The sequence below is a fragment of the Myotis myotis genome, unplaced genomic scaffold (genome assembly GCF_014108235.1).
Source record: "Myotis myotis isolate mMyoMyo1 unplaced genomic scaffold, mMyoMyo1.p scaffold_m19_p_53, whole genome shotgun sequence".
Taxonomy (NCBI): domain Eukaryota; kingdom Metazoa; phylum Chordata; class Mammalia; order Chiroptera; family Vespertilionidae; genus Myotis; species Myotis myotis.
Window position 1 is genome coordinate 80,588 of NW_023416361.1, and position 21,472 is coordinate 102,059.

At 45.6% G+C, this 21,472-nt stretch overlaps 1 protein-coding gene across 12 annotated transcripts in view; it reads right to left on the minus strand.

The window, feature by feature from the left end:
• The window catches only part of ARHGEF12 (Rho guanine nucleotide exchange factor 12), a 208,459-nt gene that overhangs the window by 50,361 nt on the left and 136,626 nt on the right, over positions 1 to 21,472 (minus strand). For all 12 annotated transcript variants that reach the window (XM_036311228.1, XM_036311226.1, XM_036311229.1 and 9 more), the window contains 11 exons: positions 19,228 to 19,320; positions 15,872 to 15,982; positions 15,452 to 15,550; positions 12,727 to 12,769; positions 12,343 to 12,448; positions 11,836 to 11,973; positions 11,295 to 11,327; positions 10,876 to 10,990; positions 9,939 to 10,044; positions 8,337 to 8,549; positions 89 to 221 (listed from right to left, as the gene is read on the minus strand). In XM_036311228.1, coding sequence (XP_036167121.1) covers positions 89 to 221; positions 8,337 to 8,549; positions 9,939 to 10,044; positions 10,876 to 10,990; positions 11,295 to 11,327; positions 11,836 to 11,973; positions 12,343 to 12,448; positions 12,727 to 12,769; positions 15,452 to 15,550; positions 15,872 to 15,982; positions 19,228 to 19,320 — 1,190 coding nt within the window. The remainder of the gene's footprint in view (positions 1 to 88; positions 222 to 8,336; positions 8,550 to 9,938; positions 10,045 to 10,875; positions 10,991 to 11,294; positions 11,328 to 11,835; positions 11,974 to 12,342; positions 12,449 to 12,726; positions 12,770 to 15,451; positions 15,551 to 15,871; positions 15,983 to 19,227; positions 19,321 to 21,472) is intronic.

The following is a 21,472-nucleotide window of genomic DNA, read 5'->3' on the forward strand; positions in this document are numbered from 1 at the left end:
CTAATATTTACTACCAATGTAAGTTCTCGTTTCTTCCCAAAACACACATGTGGGAAAAACGGTAAATACAGGGATATTACTGAATCACCTTTCTGCTTCCCATTCCTCCTCTTGCACCTGGTCCAGGGGAGGTGGCAGAAACTCCAGGGCAGCACTGGAAGCATGAGGGGGGGCGTCTATAAGGTCTGCAGATGCTGGGGATTCTGCAACCGGCTTCGATCCTGAAGAGACAAATGGCACACGTTCGATTCGTGCCACATACGTATAATATCATGCACTTATTCAGCTGATGACAACAAAATAAATGTGTTAGTTTCAAAAGAGCTTCAACCTAATCCACAGTCACATTCATATTTAAACAACTGTGTGTTAGCTAGAATCAAAATTCTAGTACGTAACATTTTAAAATACACTAAAAACTAAATAGAAAATCATTTTTAAACAGCTTTTAAGTGTCAACATAAAACATGGCAACAACGCAGAAGAGCATATAAGAGAAAAACATTCTCACCTATCCTTTCCTACCCTAAATCTTTTTCATTCACATTTCAGATATTGTGGTGATCCAAAAAATAGCTTCATACTTTTTTATTATCTTTAGGTAATATCCTTCCTGCCTTCAATTTCCCTCCATTTCTTCCCAATGTTTGATAATTAAATTATTATTAATTGGGTTTTGGTTATTACTTAAGTGTCAACAATATCATTATTTATATACTAGAGGCCCTGTGCACAAATTCATGCACCAGCGGGGTCCCTCGGCCTGGCCTGTGGGATCGGGCCGAAACCAACTTTCTGACATCCCCTGAGGGGTCCCGGATTGCGAGAAGGCCAAGGGACCCCACCGGTGCACGACTGGGGCTGGGGAGGAATGTGGGAGGTTGGCCGGCTGGGGAGGGACCTCGGGAGGACTCCAGGGCGTGTCCGGCCTGTCTCGCTCAGTCCCAATCGGCTGGACCCCAGCAGCAAGCTCACCAACCAGTCAGAGCGTCTGCCCCCAGGTGGTCAGTGCAGGTCAGAGTGAGTAGTTGAGCGGCCTTAGCATATCATTAGCATATTACACTTTGATTGGTTAAACGGCCGACCAGCCACTTAGCATATTAGGCTTTTATTATATAGGATATATATTAGAGGCCCGGTACACGAAACTCATGGCTGGTGATCAGGCCCAATCAGGTTCCCCACCTCCCCGCCTCCTGCTTCCCTTACCGCCCATGCGCTGCCACCACGTGGTTCCCGCCTCCTCCTTTCCTCACTCCCTCAGCGCCCACCTCTGCTGCTGGTCACCTGCCATGTTCTGCGCCACCCCCTGGTGGAAAGCACACATCATAGCAAGTGATCGAACTCACAGTCTCCCGGCCAAATTCCGAGGGGACAATTTGCATATTACCCTTTTATTATATAGAAGAATGTAAAAGTCTGAGCGGCCATCTGACTGGTAGCTATGACGCGCACTGACCAAGAGGGGGCAGACCTCAGCACAGGAGTGGAAACTTACAGGTGTGTAAACATGGAACAGACTGATGAATCTCAGAGGGAAGGGGTAGGGCGGAAAAAATAGATTAACCAAAGATCTTAGATGCATACTAGAGGCCCGGTGCATGGATTTGAGTAAAATGAGAGTAATATTAAGAAAGAAAATGTCATGAGATACAGGAAAAAATGGAAACCCAGGAAAGTGGAGAAGGGCAGTCCTAGGATGATGACTGTCACAGGCTCAGGGCAGCAGCTCCCAAAAACACAACAGCATGCAGGACAAGCATGGGGTTGAGGCAGGTGTGTGCATACTGCTATATCATGTAGATGAAAAAAACAGACTTGATAAAATTCTATATCCTTTATAATAAAAGGCTAATATGCAAATAGGCCAAACAGCAGAACAACTGGAACCAAACAACTGGTCACTATGAGATGTGCTGACCACCATGGGGCGTGCACGGAACATGGTGGGCATCGGCCACGGCGGAATGGCGGAGCAGGTGAGCCGTGGTGCCATACCAAGGCAGGGTGCCAGTCACTGTCATCGGGGAGAGCCTCTGGTGGTTACTGAAAATTCTTTATTCCCATACACCACAGTTGTGCCCAGCGCTCAAACCTGCTGCGGGCGCGGGCTCCCCTCTCACCTGCTGCCGGCACCGAGGCTGCCACTCCCACCGTCAGCGCCCAGCACCGGTCCCAATGGCTTGGTACCATCAGTGCGTGCGAGCGGCAGCTGCCGGGGCACCCCTGAGGGCTTCTCCACCTCCCCCTGCTCCTGATGGGAGATAGGGGCTGGCAGCCACCTCTTGCACCCGCTGCCAGCAACGGCCTCGTTTGCACCCGCTACTGGAGCCGCCACTCACATCCACTGCCAGTGCTGGCCCAGCTTGCAGCCGCTGCCCAGCACCGGTCCTGATTGCTCGGCGCCATCAGCGGGTGCAAGTGGCAGCTGCTGGCTGATCACCCCTGAGGGCTTCTCCACTCTACCTGCTCCTGAGGGGTGATCAGGGCAGCAGCAGCTGCTCACACCCACTGCTGGCACCGGTCCCAATAACTTTGCACCTTCAGCAGGTACGGTACAAGTGGGGCCGGCACTGTCAGTGTGTGGGAGCAGCGGTGGCAGGAGCAGGGCTGCTGGCAGACAGGGAACCGGGGACAGGAGCTGTGGTGGGAGGGCTGGGGGGGTGCAGAGGATGAGCCGAGACCTGCCCCTGTGCCCACTGCAGCCTCGCGGCCCCAGTTCCTTTCAAGGTGCACAAATTTGTGCACTGGGTCCCTAGTATATATGTGAGCTTAAGCGACCAGCCGACCAGACGCCCTCTCGCAATCTGGGACCCTTCAGAGGATGTCGGAGAGCTGGTTTTGGCCTGATCCCCACAGGCCAGGCTGAGGGACCCTTACTGGTGCATGAATTCGTGCACTGGGCCTCTAGTATCTATATATTTGTTCCTTCAAGAAATTAGTATCTTCTTGTTGTTGTTAATCCTCACCTGAGGATATTTTCTCCATCGTTCTTCAGAGAGAGTGGAAGGGAGGTGAAGAGAGAGAGACATCGATGTGAGAAAAACACATCAACTGGTTGCCTCCCACATGCACACCAACTGGGGGCAGGGAGGCAACCGCAACCCAGGTAGGTGTCTTTGTTCAGGAATTGATCCTGCAACCCTTTGGTGCTCGGGCTGGCACTCTAACCACTGAGCAACACCAGCCAGGGCAAGAAGTTAGTACGTTAACTCTCTTCTATGTCAGATTAGGTATTTAGTGTACATTTCCTTTCTTCTACCTTCATTTCTTTCAACTACAATTTCACTCATATGATTAATAGGATTTTTTTACATTTCCATCCTGATCTGTAGCCACAACGAAATATTCTGTGCTTTGCCTAAGAGACTAATTCTGAAAGTCTAAAAACCAATATAGTGCCTACATTATTATAACAATATATACATATTGTCATATACAATATATAACATACATATACATACTATTCCTGCCAGGTTAAAAGGTATGTTAATTAGGATTATATGTTCTTTTCTAATGGTCTGATAATGTAATTCCTGGGCCATTTGAAATAAAATGTTTATTATATTAAAGTATTATACTCATCAATTAAGATCATACCACTTTTTATTTTGCTTCATGTTTAAAATCGTGACAACTTTCTGAACTGTTTTTCTAAATGCTTTTCTATTATTACTGTCAAAATAGAATTTTATCAACTCTCAAATGTTTTCACCTGCTGCATGGCATAGCAGTGTGTGCACACCTGCTTTGACCCCTGCTTGTCCTGCACGCTCTTGTGTTCGTTGGCAGCCACTGCCCTGGGCCTGACAGCCATCATCCTAGGACGACCCTTCTCCACTTTCCTGAGCTGCTGCCATGTTTTCCTGGGTCTCATTACATTTTCTTAACATTACTCTCCTTTTGCTACAATGGTCTCTTAAAATAATCTTCGAGTGAAAGGCACGTCTCAGTGAAACTCTTAACCCTGGAGCATCTGGAATGTCCTCCTCATCTTCTTTGTGCTTTAGGGACGGTCGGAATGCAGGCTTCTACTCCAATGCCCCTTCCTTCCGGAAGCTGCAGACATGTTCTGTGTTCAAGCACCCATTGTCCTATGGCACGTGTGATGCTGTGTGATCCCTGCCTCTTTCTCTTAAGAGTTTTGAGGGTTCTTTTTCCTTCTCTCTGGGGCACTGAAATTTCCGTAAGTTTTAGGTATATGGATCTTTTCTTTTTATTATTATTCACTGAAGTTGGTTCCAAATGAGCTCTATTTGGCCCAGCCAGTGTGCCTCAGTGGTTGGGCATTGATCTATGAACCAGGAGGTCACAATTCGATTCCCAGTCAGGGCACAGGCCCAGGTTGTGGGCTCCATCCCCAGTGTGGGGCGTGCAGGAGGCGGCCGGTCAGTGATTCTCCCTCTCCCTCCACTCTGACTTCAGTGAAAACGTCTGTTTTTAAAGAGGGAGCTCTAGCGGAAATGTCTGTTCTTTTTCAGCTCTAGGAAGCTTTCCTGTCATCTGTCTCTTCTCCATTTTCTCTGCTGACATTTTGTGAAAGAGCCCTCTGCACTGGCTGTTCTCTACGTAATTCTTACCTCTTTAATTTCTGTATCTTGCTATATATTCTGAAATGTCTCCTTGACTTTATTTTAGGAACTGAAAATACATATTGGCAGTTAAAAATATGTCCACAAGTTCTTTGACACTCCCCTCCTCAGGGGTAAAGCCTCCATTTTTCTGTCCTTGAGTGTGGACCAGACTTATGACTTCCTTCCACCTGCTGAGGTGGCAGCGGGAGCCCACGAGACGGAAGCACTGGGAGCGCAGGGGCTTTTTCTCCCGAAGCCCCCGGGGAGGCCAGCTCCCATGCTCGGCACACTCTGCAGGCCGACGCGGAGCCCAGACGGAGGCTTCCAGCAGGAGCAGACCTTCCTGTCCCCGCCTCTGGCATGAGCAGAAGGTCTCCCACCCCAGCTAAGCTGACGCCTCCACTGCAACCTCTGAGCCCATCCAGACCCGCCCAGCACATCAGCCCCTCCACCTCACCCACCAAGAAAGTGACACCATAAATGTTTTCTGTGTTAAATCATTAAGTTTTGGTGTAATTTATCACACAACCATTAATAAATAACTATTGTACTATATGTAGTAGTTATATTAAGACTTTTTGTGGTCTCTGAATGCTCCTTTTCATAGCAGCCTATTTTGGTTTTACAGATATAAGTGAAACCTTGCTTCTTGCACTTAATTTGTTCCAGAGGCTGTTTGAGAAGCGATTTGTTCAAAAACCGAATCAGCAGCAACACAAGCAAAAAGACATGAAAATATTCACAGCACAATTTCCCCGAGATGTTAACAACGCAAGGTATAGCAGTGAACTGACTCACTCACGCATTCTCCTTGCTTGTCCTGAGACATGCGTGACTAATTATACAGGCATCAGCATGAAAGGGCTGTTAGGTTGAGAACCAAAGTTTTGCTCAACAACCACCAAGACATTTTTTTCTCTGAACAACTTGGTCAAGAACTAAATTGTTCAAGAATTTTCCCCATTTATGCTACTTTAAAATGCATTTTTTTCAACCTCAAAACCATGAATATTAGAAAATTTTTAAATAGCTTATAAGTAATTTATAGAACCACATCCTATATAAGTAAAAGCCTAATATGCAAATTGTCCCCTCGACCAGGAGTTTGACTGCTCACTACGATGTGTGCTGACCACCAGGAGGCGGCTCGGAACATGGCGGGCATAGGCAACACGGCACTGGCAGTGGGCGGCAGTGGAGGCGCTGCCGGCCCCAATGAGAGTGGGACCTCGGTGGGACGGTGGAGGTGAGCGGGCAGCACCAGGCCAAGGCGAGTGCAAGCGCGGGCCCCGACTGTCCCATAGACGGTGACCAGCAGCCCCGCTCCCCACCTGGCTCCTAGGCACTAAGGGAGCCGGGCGAGGGGCCCAGCCTTGATCGATCACCCCACAGGCAGGATGGTGGAGCTGGTGAGGGGGTGGAGCCAGGCCAAGGTGGGATGTCAGGCAGGGCCTCAGGGCCGCGAGGCTGGGGGCGCGAGCTGGGGAACCCCACCCATGCACGAATTTGTGCACTGGGCCTCTAGTGTACATCATAAAAGAAATTCTCATTATTTAGACCTGACTGGCAACAAAAGTACTAAATATCCAAAAAAAAGAAGTATTTTAATTGTAAAAGTGGTCAAATGTATGAAGGAGACTTGACTTTGGGTGGCAAACAATGTGATATATTAATGATGTATGATGGGATTGTAGACCTGAAACCTGTAGAATTTCATTAACCAATGTCACCCCAATCAATTCAATTAAAAATAAGCATCTTCATTGGAAAACTAATAAAAATCAGAATATTTTAAAATGGAAAAAAAAGTGATTTTTTCAACTTCTTATCTATTATCAAAATCATTGTCTCCTGGTAGAGGAGTGTTTCTGCGCAGTAGGCCTGTTGCACGCCACTGTCTCGCATGCTTGGCACTGTGTGTTATCTTAGGCCTCGACTCCGAGAAGCACACTTTGCCGAGTGAGTGATGCTACTCCTATTTAAGAACACAAGGCCTGGCCAGTGCCTGGCTTACTTGGGGCTCCAGAAAGGAGACCCATTCCCGCGGGGTGTCCTCTGAGGGGGGGGGGGGGGTGTCCCTAGCACGCCCACTGTCAGGCTTCAGGGTCCCAAACATTAGCGCTCCGGGACAATCATGCTGTGGAGAACTTGACTCTCCCAACACAAGTCATTTGACTTCCCTGTAACAGGGCCCCTTGCTTCCCCTGGCACATAAAGGACAGACTGCCCACAGCCTGCAGTGCAAGGAGCAGAAGCTGCTGACATGACTGCGCTGATTAGGCTTTTGGTTCCGCCATTTGCAGCTCTGCCTCCTGTGGACGCACCCCACAGCCAGCCTGGCCTGCGGGCTCTCGTGGGCACGGGCCGCAGTGGGCTCCTTCACCAAGTATGGGCTTCAGTTTCCTTTATGCTGTTACATCCACCAACCACTACTGTCCTTGTTCAATCTCCCAAAAATGTGCTGACATTTCTTATTTGTTGATGACATCTTATGTTCGTCTACCTCCTTTTTCTTTGTTTTCTCTGTTGCCTACCGTGCTTGTATCTCACTGGGACACGGAGCCGTGAGCGAGTGCATGTATCTACTCCACCACCTTCAGAGTGCTGTGTCAGACAGTCTCCAGACTCTTCTCCAAATGTCGCTCCTACTTCTTGGTCTTAAATAAAAATCTGCCTATCCCATGGGGAGGCAACCTTTCCTGCGACCACCCTCTCCCGTGGAGACTTGCATCTGTCACACACTGTGCTCAGCGGGTGGGTGACATGGATTCCTTCTGCAGTACATTCTTCAGCCCACTGTCTTGCTTCCTCCCTCCCTGGACACTGCCACCTGTCCTCCTCCTCACAGTAGTCACCTAGTAACACCACCTGTGGCTGCGGCCTCAGTTCTCCTCTTACTCCGATGTCACACGGCCTCAAAGCCCACGTGCCTGTTAAGCTGTTCGAACTCCTGTCTCCCTCCTCCACGCCACCTCAGTGACCACTCCCCCCGCTCTAGCCTTCACCTCGCATCACCAAACACCGACTGCCTCCCAGATCACTAACACAGGCACTGCCTCCTCCAGACAAAACCACCTCTTCTCCCTGCTCACGTGCCTAAGAAAACCACGACGACAAGTACTGCTTGAGAACATGGTAATAAGCTCTTCCACAATTTCTGCGATGACTTCCTGTCTGTCTTCACTCTTTAAATTCCCTCTTCACTGAGGTCATTACTCTGAGGCAATAACATTGCCTTTCATCTCCTCCCTCCTTCTCAAAACTTTGTTCCATTGGCTACAGTTTATCCCTGTGTCCCCAGCCTCTTCCTGACCGCTGGCTTCCCCTAGCAGTGACACGCCTCCCTAGTTTCTCTAATTGCAAGTTTTCCTCAGACCTCCCCCATCTGCCCTGAGCCATGACAGGCCCCCACACTCCCTTACCTCTCTCTCCTCTAGGGAGTTAGCGCAACTGCATTTGTGTGTGTAGGACTCTCTCTCCATGAGACTAAGCTCTGTGGGGCAGAATCTATGTATAATTATTGTGCGCTAACGTCTGGCAGGAAGCTAATGCCTAATAGAAAGCTTAGTAATAGTTTCTGAATGGATGAGAACTTGAAAATCATCATTCAGCATAGATCTGTCACTAGTTGTCAAATATTAAAATATTAAAACTAAATTTAACTGGGATTCAGTCTTGATTAAAATAACCTGCCACACCGTTTCTTAGTTAGTATGATTGTTTTAAAGTCTAGACACTTAGTTAAGCTGAACTACAGCTCACCCGTATCATTCTCTTTCCCTCCGTCCTGGGAGAGAGTGGCCACTGAAGCCACCGAGGACACGGAGCCGGCGGGCAGGCACCCAGCGTCGGCTCCGTCACTTGCTGGCCCGCTCTGGCGTGACTTAGCAGCATCCTGGGGCTCGGGACTCACAGGTGGGGGTGGGGGTGAGTGCTTAGGGTGGCGCGGCTTCTGTAGCTCCATGGCTCTGCCAACTGAACAGAAAGAAATGGTCAACAATTTGTGTTTCAAAGCAGCTAAAAGAACGATGATGTCAAAGGTCTGGAAAAATGTCTAAAACATGGTAGGCCCTAGAACACTAGGCCAATCATTACACAGAGTGAGAAAGGAAGGGAAATGAGCGGAAGGGGGAGGGAGAAGACGACGGAAGAGGGCTGAAAGGACGAGAGGGAGATGGTGCAGCGTGAGGGGGAGACAGGAGGTGACAAAGATGAGCAAGAGAAAAGGGAAGGGCGCCATGGTGGGAGGGGAGCGGGGTGCTGAGGCAGGCAGGTCCGTAGGGAGCATACTTGCTGGTACCAGTGAAGAGAAAGCCTTTGAGCTCTATGAGCTCTAGAAGCTCCCCATTCTCCCCAATCCTCGTCACTTCCTCACAACGTGCCCTGGTCCACCCGGGTACCCCTCCTGCTCCTGTCAGTCACCCACACGAAGCTCGCCCGAGGGCACCCTCCTTGCAGCACTGCGCACCCTCACGGACTTCACACATCACGGCTCCAATGTTCTCCCGCATTCCAGAGGCTCTTCTCGTCTCCTGGGAACTTGTGGTCAGCATCTGGAAACACTCCCTCTCCTCAACTTCTCTAAGTTCCCGTCCCCTTCCCAGTGTTTCTCCAGGGGCGCCCATGGCCCTGAGGGGGAGTGCTCCCTCACCTCTCCTCTAGGGACTTAGCACAACTTGAATTTGTGTGTGTAGGACTCTCTCCCCATGAAACTAAGCTCTGTGGGGCAGAATCTATGTATAATTATTGTGCGCTAACGTCTGGCAGGAAGCTAATACCTAATAGAAAGCTCAGTAATAGTTTCTGAATGGACTCATCGTGTAGGACAGTTAGCGTCACTTGGTCCCAACCCGTCCCCATGCCCCCCTGCCAGTGTGCCCAGATGCAGCCCTGGACCCCACAGGCCTCGGGTCTTCCCACAGCTCCACGACTCCACTTCCTCCTCAGCCCTCTCCAGGGCTGATCTCTCCCCTGGGCCTGACGGTGGAGAGGTGAAAGTGTGAGGAATCTATGTATAAGAGGACTGAACAAAGTACGGTGGAGAGACCCATGCCCATTTTCTGTGTTTTTAATTTTTAACTTTAATGATCGGAACTTGAATACAAACAAAATTAGAACAGGTGGATAAATTATATTATGGATAATGAATGAGATGCTCTGCTACCATCACAGGAGAGGTTTATAACAATTATGTAGCCAGATGGGGGAATTTAGTGCAGATAGAACACTGAATGGAAGCAGGCACATTGCAAGTTCAGAGGAATCATGTCAAGAACACCCTTCTCCAGCAATCCATTCTAGCTCAATGAGCATGTTAAAGGTGGCATGGGACAGCAGAATACAGCATTTTAAACTTCAACATACTCGCACTGTTGTCAGGACGGCTGGGCCTCCGCGGGGGCCCCAGGATGCTGGAGAGTCCCCTTCGCTTCCCCTTTTCGTCGCCTTCCCTCTCTTTCTTCATACTTTGCTGGAGTTAAGGTAAATCGAAGAGATAAGAGATACGTAACAGAGTGGGTTTCTTTTGTTGCTTTCAAACATAGAAATGCAATTCCAATGGTCATTTGAAGGAAATTGGTTAAATGTAAATGAAACACACACATACACACACACACGCATGATACGCATTAGAAACTGGCACACAGTACTGCGTATAGATCAAACTTAAGATACTGGGAGAGGTGGAGGAGTGTATATGAGAGATAAATACTGATGGAAGGAGACCTGACGCACAATACAGTGTACAGATCATGCATTATAAAGTTGTACGCTTGAAACCTGTATAATTTTATTAACCAATGTCACCCCAGTAAATTCAATAAAAAACTCAAGACATTTCTCAAACTCTTTCGAGTTGATAATTTTGGAAAATAAAAGGATAGTTTTATAACACATTTCCTGGGAGCTTGTTCTAAATGGTTCATTTATCCATTGAGCAAACATTTACTTACTAAGCTCCTAAGATGTGAGCACACTATGCTAAAAGCTGGAGGGCCAATGATGGAGCTCCTTGCCCTCACAGAGCTTCACTATCAAATAAAAGTTAAACAAAAACACAAATCCTTACCAACTATGACAGGCACCGCAAAGAAAAGGCTAAGCTGGGGATGGGACCCTGTGTAAGTTGCTGTTTTCCACTTTTCATACTTCCCAGTAATTAGCTCATGTCCCTGCGCTCTCACTAGATTTGAGTTTCCGACAACAGGAGCCGCATCGTGTCCAATAAGTGTCCTGCGCTGAGTCGCTGGAAAAGTGAACACTAAGCAGGAACGCACCGCGCCGCACGTGGCGCCCGCCTCACCTTGATCTTTGGAAGGAACCCGATCCGGCCCCGCTTCTGCTCCAGACTCCGGGGCTCCTTCACTCTCACGCCCAGGTGCTTCATGTACATGAGGATGACGTACTGCGCTGCGGAACTGCAGGAGAACAGAGGCGTGAGATAAGCTTCTGAAAAGGGGGCGGGGAAAACAGAGAGAGCAACTGACTTCCCAAACCTCAGGGACAGAACTCTTAGAATTCATCCACCACATGGAACATAAGGAGTTACCAGGACAGGATTCTATCTCAAGACACTAGAATATTAGTCAAATAAAATATAGGCCATCAGAGGGAGACGGTCTGCATTTTTTAAGTTAAAAGAAATAAAATATAATTCATGACTGACAAAAGAAGAGAGTTTATTTTTATTTCCTTAAAATTCTAGAATAAAAGTTGCATTACCTCTTATCTTCTTCTATAGCCTGAGCAGTCATCCTAAAAATAAAAACATTTACAAATGAAATATTAAAGCTTAAGAAAAGCACTGCTATTATACCCAGATGCCCGAGCCAGCAGCACAGAGCCACAGGGACTATAATGCTAAGAAAACCCCCTGTCCCCAGAGGAGCTGCATGCTTCTCACTCATGTACTGTCATCAACTACAAACGTTTTGTAGCAAGAAATGTTATTTCCAAACCTCTGAACTTAAACCAATAAAAGCATTTAACCTGGTCTTCATCAGCTAGAAATTTTGTAGTTACTCATTTTGCTAATACCTAGAAAAAGAAACTCAAGAACTTTATTTAAAATAAATATCAGCAAAAATAATAAAATAATAAGATAAAATATCAGCAAAAAAAGTAAGTAAAACATTCAGTTTATCAAGCACCGTGACAAAGTAAGTAGCCCCGCCCACCTAGCCTGGCCCTCTTCTGGACATGCTCAGAGTGCACCGTCTTTCAGCAGAATAAAGGGAATTTCGACATCATGTCTGTGACTTACAACACTTCTTCAATTTTGGCAACAATCTGCTCTGCGCATGCCCGCTCCTTCTCCAAGGTGACCCGGTCCTTGTCTCTCTCGACGTCAAGTTTGGTCAGTTCACTTTCAGCCAAGGTCAGCCCCATGCTCCTTTTCTGCCTAAAGGGAATAGGAGGCCTGGCCTGAAGTGGCTCAGAGGAAAGTATCTCCCTCATCAGGTTCCATAGCCACGAGTTTCCAGCAACAGGCACAAGGCCCCGGCTTTCATGCCAGCACACCATGTCCGCTAGGACAACAGAGGAAAACATTCCAGAGGCAGCCAGCCACTCAACAGAGCACAGACCCTGAAGGAACACACTCAGCGCCGACAAACGGGGAAGTCACATGGGGTGGGAACTATGAACTCTCAATATCCAAACACTTTGACTCCAGATGCTCATTATGCTTTAGTAACAGAGATAGAGACCAGATGCTAAGCCGAGGATTTAATGCATAACCTACCAGTTCTGTCTCTACCCCCCAGCTTACCGGAAATCCTCCAAGTGCCTCTGGATCTCGGGGTGCACCCGCTCCTGCATAGTGTGGATATAGTGGCGATGGAGATCCTCAGGAATAAGCTCAGGTCTTCTTTTTTCTGAAAAGAGGCAAAGGGAAAGGATTACTTCGTCTACAGGAATAATCTGTGCATTATCACTGGCAACGCACCAATGCAACTGGTGCAAACTTATCCCAGAGAAAGACAAAGAGTTCTTCAACTTCACTCATGTATTTCATCTCATAATTCACATTTCATTTACCCTTTAATGCGGACGACCTACTAGTCACCACATGACACATAACACCTTTAGGAATGAGCTGAGTTACATAACTACAGAGATACAATTCTCCAGGATATTGGTGCTCCAAACTTACCTAGATCTACTGATATTTCATCAGGAACAGAAACTTTCAAGTGCTAAAACAAAAATGCAAAGAAAAAGTGAGACAGCACTAAGGGCTTTTCAAGATGCATACAGTGCCTGTATAAAGTAAATTAACAGAGCCTGGACACCTATTGTCACAAGCACCTTCATGCATAAGCTCATTTCCTGTGTTCCCCCATCCAGTGTCACAGCTCTCGTGTGTTCTATTGTTTAACCTGGAAAAGAAGCCCTTTCCACAGATCATGCTATAAAGGAATTACCTACAATATTTACTAAGTGACTAAATGCTTCTGTGCCTTACTTATTCTTTCTGGAATGAATGAATACTGACTTTGGTTTTCTAGAATCTGGTTACTCTACTTCATTTGAATTAATATAGGTAAAAACTAAACTATGTGTATATATTATTATATGGAAGATTTACTCATATATAACTACTAGAGGCCCAATGCACGAAATTTGTGCAAGAGGAGGCCTTTCTTCCTCCAGCCACCGGCAGGCACCCAGGACCCAGGCTTCCCTCACAGCCCCGGCTTCGTCCAGAAGGTCGTCTGGAAGAATGTTCGGAAGGACGTCCAGTCTAATTAGCATATTACACTTTTATTATTATAATTTTTATTTACTGTATTTGAGATACTCCCACTACAGACCATGACATTTCCAGTCCCTTTCCTTAAAGAACCCTCACAATAGTCACACCCCCAATGAGAGAGTTAGTGGATGTCATTTCAGAGGATTTGGAGTCTTAAATATCCAGTGACCATCTGTAGCATTTACACTACTGAACTAATTAAAGTAGCCGTGTTTTAGTTCTGTATAGCTAGGACTTCCCCCATAATAACTGCAGTTTCTGGTCCCACTATTAATTTAGAAATGTGTTTTCCTTCCCATCAATTTGGAAAATATCTTAAAAATAAATTGTTTTTGCAGTTACAGTAAGTATCGTGACCTCTGTATACTGACTCTGTATTGTACACCTACTTAAGTCATACACTTTCAGAATGGAAACAATTCCTATAAGATCTGAAGTTTTATATTTGAAAATAAGTCACTGTTAAAGATTATGAGGATCGCTAATATTCATTTGAAGGACAGGGAAGTGATTTCAAAGCTTTTTCTTTAACTGATGTTGCCATGCTGCAACTCAAATCAGCTTTCCTAAAAGTATTTCTAGCACAAATGCAAAAAAGTAAATAAATGCTCATTTATGTATGTGGGTATTTACATGAAAAAAAATATCACCTGTGTGTCAAAAATAATTAGCAAATTAATCAAGGTTCTTACATTTTAATGTTAATAAACTTATATAGATCAGTAGCAAGATATAAAGTTTTAACTTAGCACGGAGTTCTATATGTGAAATTCAAATACACTTCAATATGCTGTCATTTCTTAAAAAATATGATGTGTAATATATTAAACAATGGCAGTAAAATCAGAAGCCTAACATTCATTCAAAAAATATCTGAGTGGCCACTCTGTGCTGCGATCTATTAATATCGGGAGAACAGCAGATAACAGACAGGATAAAAACCTCTGCCCTGATGAAGCTTACATTCAGGGTAGAGGAGGAGTACAAACAAACAAAATAAGTGAATAAAATATAAGTTCTATGGACAAAAATAACAGGAGAGACAGCAGCATAAAGTGAAAGGGGTTACATTTTAAGTGGGTTGGTCAGGGAAGGCCTTCCTGAGAGGTGATTATATTCAGCAGTGTGCAGGCAACTGTAAAGAGCAGAGAAAGGGGAGCTGGAGAAAGGAGAGGCCCAAAGTTTCTGTGCGTGTTTACTGCTTTACGGTCTGCAACTGACGTAAATGGCTCAACAGAAAACAAGAACTGGTGGTGCAGGCAGAAAGCGCTGCGGCTGCAGCAGCGTCTGTGCGTGAAGCAGTGCACACGGCCTGCCGGAGCAGAGGATGTCTCTGCAGACGACTTCACATTTCTCAGGCAAACAGCCAGGTCATCAGCTGAGCAAAGGACAGGAGAGGAAGTGATAGTTTTAGGAGAAAGAAAGTATAAAACAATCATATGAGAGAACTGCAAATATGAAAGAACGAGGGACATAGAGTAATTATCCAGGGAGCATTAGGGGCGATTCTCCTTTCCCTAGAGCAAAATGAGTAATGTAACTCTTAGGAAACACTATTGCCATTTACTATCATTTATGTAGATAAGATAGTTTTCACTTTTTAGTTAAACTTGTACCTACAAACTTCAAAGAGGCCAAGCGGAGTTCAAGTATGCAAGTGTTACCCTTTGGATCCTGACATATAAATGTATATCATTTGTGTTCTCTTTTTATTCCCTCATCCTAATCATACACATGTGACAACAGATATGCCTACAAATAATTTAGAAATGATAAAAAAAAATAACAGCCAAGAGTAATCAATAACTGACAGATGTCACAAAGCACAATAAAGTCCAAAAACACAGAGGGAGCCCTGGCTGGTGCGGCTCAGTAGTTGGAGCATCATCCTGTCCACCAAAAGGTTCCAGGTTCGATCCCCGGTTGGGGCATGTGCAGGAGGCAACCGAACCGATGGCTGTTTCTCTCTCTCCCTCTCCACCCCCAACCCTCCCTAAAATCAATTTTTAAAATAATAAAAAAAAGTGAAAGAAAAAAATCAAATGGGAGGGAAAACTGGAAGTAGGAGGTCGATATCTCAATGTACTAGAGCAGAGAGTTTACTATTAACTTGGTAACTTACTGCAGATCGATCCAGGAAGAATTGATGAAACTCAAGGAAGATACGACGCGTCTCCTTGGAATTGGTTTGTTTATAAAGGTCTGAATAGAGATAACAGAGCTGTAGTAAAGAAGAAAGGAAAAAGAAAAGTGAGAAATCTTGGAAAATATAATCTGTTATATTCTCAGAGAGTATGAATGTTTGGAACAGGCAAGTCACCATAAGCAATGTACTAGAACAAAGGAAACAGTAATAGTTAACACATCCAACAAAGTGCTTAAAAAAATAAATTAATAACATTTTAAGTATCTTTCATGTCTATCCTTATATGTTTAGAAAACTGAAAAAAAGTCTGTCCACTTAGTTCACAGAAGTGAAAAGTTTTATGGTTTATTAATTAATGTAAAAACTTTGAATTTGCTAAATCGTAAAATATATTACCAATGTTGCAGGGTCAAACTGTGAAACTACATGGTGTAAAAACACAGCCAAGTGAGCAGGGCGTGATTTCAGCAGTTCGATGCTCTGGAAGCAGCTGCACTGCCCATTGATCTAGAAAAAGAAACAATTACACATCAGTGACTCCAACACAAATGCAAATGTCACGTGAGCTCAACTAAACATTAACTATCAAAATCCACTTAGATCTACCGTAAAAAATTCAAGATTTGAGAAATTTCACTAGAATTTATTAGCAACATAGGCTATGGAATCTTTTCCTCTGAAATGAGTATTTCAGGGGAGAGGCTGGGAGTAAGATCATCTTGGGAGAATGCAAGTTTAGAAGATGATTATCAAGGAGCTGAGGCATCTATAAATCAGTACACAACTATCTAACAGCACTTCTGCAAATGTCATGGAAAACTCTCTGCCTAATAAAGAACTAGCTGTTTTCCTTTTGCACTAATCACAGAAATGGTGGTAGAAAATGGAGTTGTATCATTTTAAGTAACACCAGCCTATAATAAATGTGTATATTCCCTACCACACAGAACACAGTAATCGTTAAAATTAAGGTAACTTAAATAATAACTTTCATATAATTTTTCACATGTAAAATAAATTACAGTGAGACTAAAGTTAATCTAAGGAACAATACCAATCCCACACAATCTCTCTCAGAAAATATAAGAGGAGGCCGGTGCCATTGTGGGGCTCAGCCCACCTGCTTTTCCAGATGACCTAATCCTATCTAATAATAGACAAATAGGGTAATTAACTGTAATTCCAATACGCTTCCCATTGGCTAATCAGGGCAATATGCAAATTAACTGCCAACCAAGATGGTGGCTGGCAGCCACGCAGCTGAAACGAACAGGAGGCTTGCTTGCTCCAGTGATGGAGGAACCCAAAGTTCCCCGCCTGCCGCTGCCCAGCTCTGAGCCTGAAAGCAACAGCTCCGAAAGCAACTATGTTTCAATTACAGAAGCTAAACAAACCCCCGATACCTGCTTTCAGCAGCCGAGGCCTCAAGCTGGAGCCGTGCCTCAGAGCTGGAGCTGGCTCTCAGCCATAGAAGGTAAATAAATCCCAGAATAAAAAAAAAAGAAAAAAAGGAGAGGTTGGGAGCTTCAGTTGCTGGCCAGTCTGAAAACGGCCCTCAGCCCCTCACCCAGGCTGGCCAGGCACCCCAGTGGGGACCCCCACCCTGAAGGCGGTGTGACCAGCTGCAAACAGCCATCAGCCCCTCACCCAGTCCAGGCACCCAAGCGGGACCCCCACCCTGATCCAGGACACCCTTCAGGGCAAACCAGCTGGCCCCCACCCGTGCACCAGGACTCTATCCTATATAGTAAAAGGGTAATATGCAAACTGACCCTAACAGCAGAAAGACTGGGAATGACTGGTCACTATGACACACACTGACCACCAGGGGGCAGACGTTCAATGCAGGAGCTGCCCTCTGGTGGTCAGTGCACTCCCACATGGGGGAGCTCTGCTCAGCCAAAAGCCAGGCTGATGGCTGCCAGTACAGTGGTGGTGGTGGGAGCCTCTCCTGTCTCCTCAGCAGCACTAAGGATGTCCGACTGCAGTTTAGGACTGCTCCCCACTGGCAACTGGACATCCCCTGAGGGGTCCCAGACTGCGAGAGGGCACAGGCCGGGCTGAGGGACCGTCCCCCCGCCCCCCGGTGCACAAAAATTTGTGCACTGGGCTTCTAGTAAATTCATAATTGTTATTAAAAAAGAAAGAAAATATCAGAGGACGTAACACTTGCTGCCTGTTGCACGCACCCGACTGGGGATTGAGCCTGCAGCCTGGGCATGTGCCGTGACATGGAATCAAACCCTGACCTCCTGGTACATACATAGGTCACGCTCAACTTCTGAGCCACACAGGCTGGGCTGAGGTAGCACTTCTTACTCATCCTAGGTGGCCAGCAATACCCAACTACAACAACCAAACAAATTACAAAAACAACAGCAACAAAACCCCCAAACTACACAATAATATCCCCCTAAACACAGACACAGAAATCCTCAGCAAAATCATAGCAAGTTGGATCCTGCTGTATCTAAAAAGGAGAACACATTACGACCAATCAGGATTTATCCTGGAACATAGAGCTGGCTCAACATGCTAATAGCAATCCATGTTAGGAGACTCATATAATCACCTCACTCATTCCATAATATTCCATATCCATTCATGATAAAAACTCTCAGCAGACTAGGAGTAGAAGGAAACTTCCTTCACCGGTAATAAAAAGCGTTTGCGGAAAACCTACGCTAACTTTACTATATTTTATGGTGAAAGACTCATCTTTCTTCCTGAGATCAGTAATAAAACGAAGAAGTACTGCCTCACCATCCAGTTCAGCCGCATTGCTGGAGGTCTTAATTAGCACAGTGAAGGTAATAACAAGAAATACAAGATAAACGGGTTGGAAACAAAACAATAAAAATTGTCTCTATTCACAGACACCATGGTTGCCTATAAAGAAAATCACAAATTTTTTGTTTGCTGTTAACCCTCCCCAGAGGATATTTTTTCCATTGCTTTTTTAAAGGGAGTGGAAGGGAGGTGGGGGAGAAAGAGAGAAACACTGATGTGAGAGACACATTAGTTGGTTGCCTCCCACATGCGCCCTGGGGTGCAAGATCAAACCTGCAACACAGGTACCTGCCCCTGACCAGGACTTGAAGCCACTATCATTTGGTTTGTGGGCTGATGCTCTACCCACTGACCCACATCGGCTGGGCGCCAATAAAGCTATTTTAAAAAGCTCCCTGAAGCCCTAACCGGTTTGGCTCAGTGGATGGAGTGTCGGCCTGCGGACTCAAGGGTCCCAGGTTCAATTCCAGTCAAGGGCATGTATCTTGGTTGTGGGCACATCCCCAGTGGGGGGTATGTAGGAGGCCGCTGATCGATGTTTCTCTCTCATCGATGTTTCTAACTCTCTATCTCCCTTCCTCTCTGTAAAAAAAATCAATAAAATATAAAAAAAAGTCCTTCTTTAAAAAAAATAAATAAATAAAAAATAAATAAAAATAAAAAGTTCCTTGAAGTACCAAGCCAATCATATTCCTATATACCATCAATAAACAACTGGAATTTGAAATAAAAAGAAAAATAACCTTTACAATAACACCTCCCCCTCCTAAAATGAAGTACTTAGGTCTAATCAGTGACTTCTTATCAATTTTAAAAGCAAAGTCATTCCTATTGATTAAAGCTAAAATAAGCAACTAACCCACTAATTAACCAGTTAATTTTAATGTCCAGAAATTTTTCATTTTTACAATAATCAAATATCTCGGAATATTAGTGTTTTTTTTAGAAAAATATATCATCACCTGTTCATGTTCAGTACCAAAATCATCATCCTCTGCTCCAATGATGTGAGGTGCTGTGCGGGCTGCGGGGCTCCCAATAAGGGACTGAGTGTCCTGGTGATATTCAGAGAAAAGAAACAGAAAAATTACCTGTCATCAAATTCAGAGAAAGAATAAAGCCAAACCATCAAAGAAATGTCGTTTACCAAACAGGTGTGACTTCTTTTTATTTCTTTTCTTTATGTACTTTACTCTGAAAGAAGTGGTTCTCAAATTTTCAAGGCCATGAACCACAGCAACAAACAAACTACAACAGTATTTGGTGGGGGGAGGGGGCACAGTTCTCCTGGAAATAAACATTCTTTGCTCACTATACCCCTGGTTATCTGATTCTAATCACTCTCAGGATACTTCATTTATTACTTCATACATTTCTAGACCTTACAGAAAAAATAAAATTAGCTTATATACGTTGTTAAATATTAAAAAATTATACTTTAAAATGTGAGTGAAGACATCAGGGCAAAGGAAAAATGAGAGTAGAAATGATAAGACAAAATTTGCAGAGGTTAATACAAAGATTTCTATTAATGTCACTTATTGAAAACTGTTGCTAATTATTTTTCCTAAGTGCATATTGCAGGGCTTCCAGCCCTGCACTGTTGATATTTTGGGACAGGTAATGCTTTGCTGTGCATTGTAAGGTGTTTAACAGCATCCTTCCCTCTACACACCTACTAGATGCCAGTAATAGCCTCCCAGCCACGAGAATCAAAAATGTTCCCAGATATTACCAAGTATCCCAGGGATAAAATCACTCTGGCTGAAAATCACAGGTACATGCAAAATTAAAATTTAAAGCAATCCCATAAAACACTGCTACAGAAACAAAAACGACAAAATTACAAAAATACAGATCTTACTCCATGAAATAGAACATCCATTTGTCAATTCATTGTGTAAAATTCAGCATGAAATAGGCAGTGTAGAGGCATCTATATATAAAAAAGCTCAGTGACCATTACGGCGGAATGACCAGAATGACCAGTCGCTATGATGTGCACTGACCACCAGGGGGCAGATGCTCAATGCAGGAGCTGCCTCCTGGTGGTCAGTGCACGCCCACAGCAGGAGCGCCACTCAGCCAGAAGCCTGGCTCATGGCTGGCGAGCGCAGCAGTGGTGGCGGGAGCCTCTCTTGCCTCCGAGGCAGTGCCAAGGATGGTGAGCCAAGCGGTAAGGAGTGAGCAGGTGGGAGGTTAGGAGCGAGCAGGTGGAGGTTAGGAGTGAACAGGTGGGATGTTAGGAGTGAGCAGGTGGGAGGTTTAGGAGCGAGCAGGTGGGAGGTTAGGAGCGAGCAGGTGGAGGTTAGGAGTGAACAGGTGGGATGTTAGGAGCGAGCAGGTGGAGGTTAGGAGTGAACAGGTGGGATGTTAGGAGTGAGCAGGTGGGAGGTTTAGGAGCAAGCAGGTGGGAGGTTAGGAGGGAGCAGGTGGGAGGTTAGGAGTGAACAGGTGGGATGTTAGGAGTGAGCAGGTGGGAGGTTAGGAGCGAGCAGGTGGGAGGTTAGGAGCGAGCAGGTGGGAGGTTAGGAGCGAGCAGGTGGAGGTTAGGAGCGAGCAGGTGGGAGGTTAGGAGCGAGCAGGTGGAGGTTAGGAGCGAGCAGGTGGGAGGTTAGGAGCGAGCAGGTGGGAGGTTAGGAGCGAGCAGGTGGGAGGTTTAGGAGCGAGCAGGTGGGAGGTTAGGAGCAAGCAGGTGGGAGGTTAGGAGCGAGCATGTGGGAGGTTTAGGAGCGAGCAGGTGGGAGGTTAGGAGCGAGCAGGTGCGCAGTTAGAAGCAAGAGGTCCCGGATTGCAAGAGAGATGTCCCCGGATGGGTCCTGGATTACAAGGGGGCGCAGGCAGGGCTGAGGGACACCTCCCTCCCGTGCACGAATTTTGTGCATTAGGCCTCTTGTGAATGTATAATGTAAAAAATATGGGATGTTTAAAGACCACAAATATTAAATCAAAGACCCCAGAGTATGAAGAAAAGTAAAACTTTTGGAAGAAATAGAAAAGAATGAAGTTGGCTTAAATCTGACAGCCACTGAGCCAAGAGAGTGGGGCTATAAAGCTTGGAAGCCATCTGTGAAGCAGTCATAACTGAAACAAGCTCAAATTAAGTAAATGACATGTCCCTAGTTTCTCCTCCCTAAGTGTTTCCCCAACACTATGTATTTGCATCTGCTAAACTGGAGCAGCTCAACGCGAACGTCACTCAGGGTG